General features: G+C 33.7%; 1 protein-coding gene across 1 annotated transcript; it reads left to right on the top strand.

Annotated features, from left to right (window-relative positions):
- The first annotated feature begins 4,883 nt into the window (after window positions 1–4,883).
- LOC114402026 lies at window positions 4,884–5,543 on the top strand. The gene is made up of 2 exons (XM_028364574.1): window positions 4,884–5,133; window positions 5,212–5,543. Exons 1-2 carry the CDS (start codon window positions 4,884–4,886, stop codon window positions 5,541–5,543), a joined length of 582 nt encoding a protein of 193 aa, XP_028220375.1.
- The last annotated feature ends 383 nt before the right edge of the window (window positions 5,544–5,926 follow it).

Below are 5,926 nucleotides of genomic sequence, written 5' to 3'. Positions count from 1 at the left end.
CATGCTCCAAGAGTCCTGTCACTATCTCCCCTCAAATACTTAGATATTAAGGCTTTTATGTATTCATTAGTTCACATAAATTATTTTTGTATTCTTATTTCTGTTTAGTTACATCAAGATTTTATTTGCAAAATTTCACATATGATCCAATAACCCATGTATTTATCGTGTCTTTATTTTTTTAAGAGAAAATATTCAATTTGGTTACTGAAAATAAAAATCACTTGATCTAATTTTGTTTCTAAAGAAAAAAAAAGTAGCTAAATAGTTCCATAAGATTATTGTGATTCTGCTTTTTTTTTTTTTGCTTTTTACTTCAAAAGTATCATTATGTCTTATCTTGTTTTGATTAGAAAATTAAAATAATATTATCCACTTGGTATCTTACCATACCTAATTTCTTTTTATATTATTATTTTTTAAAAAGTAAATGTTTATTTTCGTATGTGAAAGATTTATTCTTTATTAAATTAGTCCAGATAAAATTTATGGGTGTTTTTTCGGTGTCAGATTGGAGTTGATGCACCTTCATTGTGAAACAAGTATTATTTGCTTTTATTCAAAAAAAATATTATTTACTTTTACGTCTTTTTCGGATTTTGACATACGTGCACTATGAAATAACGAAGATCCAAGCGTCCAAAAAAAGAAAAAAAAATCCAAATACACTATTAATCATTTTAGTGTTCAATATCTATTTTTTATTTTTATTTTAAATTTAATTAAATATATTGACAACATAAATATTTTTAATGTAATTATTCAATAATGAGTTGTCATATAATTGAAAATTATTGTAATTTATAATAATTAAATTACGAGTTATCATATGATTGGAAATTATTAAATTTTATAATAATTATTTTAAAAGTAACATCTTAAATAATATTTAATTAATTGATGATGTAGAATTTATTAACGATTTCTTTATACGTTTTGATACCATGATAAGCTTTTCCATAATATTAAAATATGATATGACAGTCTCTTGGGTTAAAATAATGTTGTTTTGCTATTATACATCACTTGCAACTTAAGTGTGCATATTTTTATTTTAGTATTTGTATGTCTTTTCAAAATATATTATGACTTAATTGACCGAGTTGAACACACACATGCATATATATATATATAGATTTGTTAATATAATTTCACCTATTTTTAGTTAAAATATGTTAGCAACCTACACCAATAGTTTTGGGGAAAAAAAATTCAATTTTACCTTTTGTTTCAATTAATTGCCTTAAGGGGGTATTAAGGTAATATAAGATTTATTCTTCTAAAAATATTAGAAAAAATGTATTTTTCTCATAATCCCCACATTTAGGGAAGAATGTGATGGAGTGGGAGGTAGGTCTTCCCACTATCAATGATGCCACCCTTCTCTCAGTTTGATTCTATCGGAGCTTCACCCCACCATCCTTGAACATAGTCTCAACAACATATTCCTATGCTTTGTAGTGGCTGAATGGTCCATTGAACCTTCTTCTTCAACCACAACCTTGCAGTTGTTGTCGTCGATCACAACGATTCTGGCTTTAATTTCTAGTAGCACCAAAATATCAAGTTTGTGGAGGATGCGAAAGCTATAGGAAATCCAATGCCTAGTGCTTTCGCATCCTCTATGAACTTGATCTTTTGGTGCTATTAGGAATTAAAGCCAAAACTGTTGCGATCGACGATAACAGCTATGAGATTGTGGTTGAAGAAGATAATAGTTGGATAAGTGATGAAGAAATGACAAGTAAGAGAGGAAGGGAAAATGATTGGGTATGTTATGAAAGATAAAAAGGAAAGTGAGAGAGGAAGGGAAAAGGGTGGGGTGTAGGAAAAAGGGAGGAGGGTAGAATGGTAAACTTGTTATGGTCATTAACAGCCCAAGAGCATATTTATTTATAGGTCTTGAGGAGGGATCTTAAGCTCAAGATCTAGTCTTGGCTAGATCTACCACTAGAGTCATAATTGGGATCTCTAGCATGGAGGATAAGTTCTTCCATAAGAATCCTGAAGATCTACACCATTTAAAAAAAAATATTTTTTACTCTCTCTATTCCTAATGACTTGTGGAGGGAACCAACGTAAATGAAGAATGAAGAGGGAAACCAAGATGAAACCAGAACAACACAACAACCATATCTTAAACAATAACAAAACCATATCAAAACAACAACAATAACATTAGATCCAAGTGGAAAAACAACAACAATAACAATAAATCCAAGTTAAAAAATAATAAATACAAAAAATTGAACTCTGTCACAAGCATGGCCACGATCTGTCACCATCACAGCCAAGGCCTCCATCATGTGAGAGTGCCTCAACGTCTAATGAATGGGGGCTTCGATTCTTCAACGGACATGTTGCAGCTTTGGAGATCGTTGATCTGTGTGCAATTTTTGCCAGATCAACAAACCTGGAGGCGAGATCTACCTAGGGGTGGGGCGTGGAGGGGAAGGGTGGGGCGAGAATGGGAAAGGGAGGTCGCGAAGGGGAAGGGTGGATGTAGAGGGGAAGGGGAGGTCACAGTGGAGAAGGAGTGTGAAGGTTGAAGAGAGAAGAGAAAGTGGTTTAGTGTGGGGTGGGGCTGAGTTAGACATGACAATGGGGCGGGGAGGGGACGAGTATTGTCTCCCCAATCCCCGACCCCGACTCCCCAACATGTCCCCATACCCGTACCCGATACCCGTCGGGTTAAAATTTATTATCCCATCCCCATACCCGTTGGGTATCGGGTATCCCCAACCTCGTTCTGTACCCGATTCAAATTAGAAAAATATTTTTTTGTAAAGAAAATATCAAAAATTTGATTTTAGAAAAAATAAATTGATTGTTAAACATTTATTTTTAACTACTTATATGTCAATAAATTTATTATAGCGCATGTGTTTGCAAAAATCGTTAAGAAAATAATATTAAATTATGTAAAAATTCTAAAATAAAATTAAAAAGTAATAAAAATTCTAGGCCTTTTGATTAAATTATGCAAAATTTCTAAAAATTTTAAGTGGCGGGGCGGGTTCAGGTTCGAGTCAGGACGGATGTAGTAATCTCATACCCGTACTCGTACCCGACTTTTGGTTATCGGGGAAAACCCAAACCCGAACCCATACTCGGTTAACTCGGGTATTACCCGTCAAAGTCGGGACAGATTCAGACGGGTACCCACGGGTACGGGTTTTTTTGCCATGTCTAGGCTGAGTGCTGGTGAGAAATGGGAAACAAAAGAGGTTATCAGTGAAAGGATGAGTGTGGGTGAGAAATGGTAAAGTGAAGAGGGAGTTGAGAGGAGACAAATAAAAAAATTAACAATTGAAGGGATGATCAATGAATGTTGCTTGTCAATCTCAATCCCTCCCTATGAAATTTAACCGAAAACACACACAAAATTTATCCATTTCCTACTCCTACAAAGTCAGTTAATTTGATAGATTTTGGGATTTTTTTTTCATATTCAAATATTGTAAAAAGATGGCTTTAATAAATCCTATAAATTGCCTCTTTGGTGGAGCAATTTTGCACATAATTTCTCATTCTCATTCTTAAGATCAATCTCAATTCTCCAATCCTAATTTGAATTGTAGTTTTATTTGTTTCTTACCGAATGGATCCAAATCAATTTCATTGACAAGCTTATTACAATTTGTTGCAAAATTACCAAATGGCTCATTCGAAAGAAAATTCTCAAAATCCTTTGTTTTTTCCTTTCATGCCACCACCACCACCACTAATGAATTTTATACAAAATAATCAATCCTTTTCCACAAAAAATTCTCAAACTTTTCCTTCAATTCCATAAAACAATTTTGTCATGTTTCATAGGCCTCCTAATAGTTCTAGTGGTCCAAAAACTCCTTCCAATGATGAAGTTGAAATGCAATTTCCATAATTTTCTATCCAAATTAGGCTAGAAAATATCACTCTAGAGGAAGGAGGAGAGAATTCTACAAAAAAGAGAGCATAAGTTTACTTTTCAATTGAAGATGATATGCATCTCATTGGTTCATGGCTTAATGTCTCAATGGATCCAATTGTCGATGATGGTATCAAGAGATTACTTTTGGTTGAGAGTAACAAAAAATTACAACAACTTTTGTGGCAATCTACGAGAGAGAACATTGAATCAAGTGAAATCTCAATGGCAAAAAATTAATGCTAGTGTTCAAAGGTTCAAGGGCCATTACAAGCAAGCTGTTGATTTGAAGAAAAGTGGTTACATAGAAAATGATGTCATGATTAATGCATATGCCATTTGGAAGGAAGACGAATGAAGCAATTTTGCTTTAGAGTATGCATGACAACTGCTGAAAGATCAACCTAAATGGTTAGAAAATGCATAGATACTAGTTAAAAAAGAACAAAGCTTTCTGCTACTAGGGGTTACTCATTGTCATCTAATCTGGAGACACTGATTGGGGTTTTAAAAAGTGACATACCCACACAAATTTCATGCCAATGGGAAAAAATGCAACCAAAAGGAAGGTGAGGGGGAATGGAGCTGCAACGTCTTCACCTATTGTGGACTTGACTAGCAAGGAAGATGCAATAAGGGAAAACACTATTGCCACCTTAAAATTAACAAAGGCAAAGGAGGCGAAGAACGTAAAGGTGTTGTACAAAATTCTGAAGGAGGAGACATCTACCATTTCAGAAGATCAACATAAGTAAACCAAAATCACTTGTAGCTATATTTTGCACAAGTTTAGTAATTAGTTATTATATTGTAAGTCAGATTTAATTAGTCACTATGTTGTAGGTTTAAAAGTAACTGTTGTGAAACTAGCCATTATAAAAGTAGTCATTATAAAACTAGTTGTTATAAAAGTAGTGTTACAAAATTAGCCGTTGAAAATGATGATATTTAACTATTCTATTTTCTTCCGACCATGCACATTTTCTACAAATTCTACAATCTTCTTCTTTCACTCACCTGCAAAATGCATCCAAACTTTGACTTTGATAGACTTTGGAAACAAATTGTTGATGAAATACTTGAAGATAACATTGAAGAAGAAATCATGAGGTACTTACGTGAAATGCTACTACAAGCAGAGAACAACAATCAACCTAAACGAAGAAGAATCATAAATCGCAATCGTGAAGACAGACATAGTCGCTTGTTGAATGATTCCTTCTGTGAAAATTATATATACACAGAGATTCAATTTCGAAGAAGGTTCTAAATGCGGAAGCTATTGTTCCTTTGAATTGTAGATGCTATCAGTAATCATGATTCATATTTTCGAATGAGATTTGATGTAGTTGGTAGAATGGGTCTTTCACCATTGCATATTCGTATATTGGCATATGGATCACCTGTTGATAGTGTGAATGAGAACGTTAGAATTACCGAATGCACTACAATTCAATGCTTAGAAGCTTTTGTAAAGGGTGTTAACGAGATATTTGGGGATAAGTACTTGAGAAGGCCTAACAACAATGACATCAATTGCCTGCTACAAATTGGAGAGGCACAGGGGTTTCCAGGTTTGTTGGGTTCTATTGATTGCATGCATTGGGAATGGAAAAATTGTCCAGTTGCATGACAAGACTAATATCGTAAAAGTGATCATTGCAAACCCACAATAATACTTGAAGTCGTCGCTGATCGAGGCCGTACCCGAATCAAATAAACATTAAAAATGCAGTATCTAGGAAGTGATCCTAGGTCATCTCCCAACGAGCAATGATCAACCAAACGTTCATAACAAATAATAATAAAACAGTAACGAATTGGGGGGGGTGTTTGTTTTTGTAAATTAAATAGCAAGCAAATTTGAATTAGAAAATAACAAAATTAAAACATGTTGTTTCCCCTTGATTCACAAGCAAGTCTCTTATCCTAGGTTATGAGAATTTATCCTTAATTAGTTCAACCACTTAATCCAACCCTAAATTTAATTACTAAGCAAAAATTAACATAAGGTTG

This window comes from Glycine soja, chromosome 20 (genome assembly GCF_004193775.1).
Source record: "Glycine soja cultivar W05 chromosome 20, ASM419377v2, whole genome shotgun sequence".
Lineage (NCBI taxonomy): Eukaryota > Viridiplantae > Streptophyta > Magnoliopsida > Fabales > Fabaceae > Glycine > Glycine soja.
This window is presented reverse-complemented; position numbering and strand designations above follow the sequence as displayed.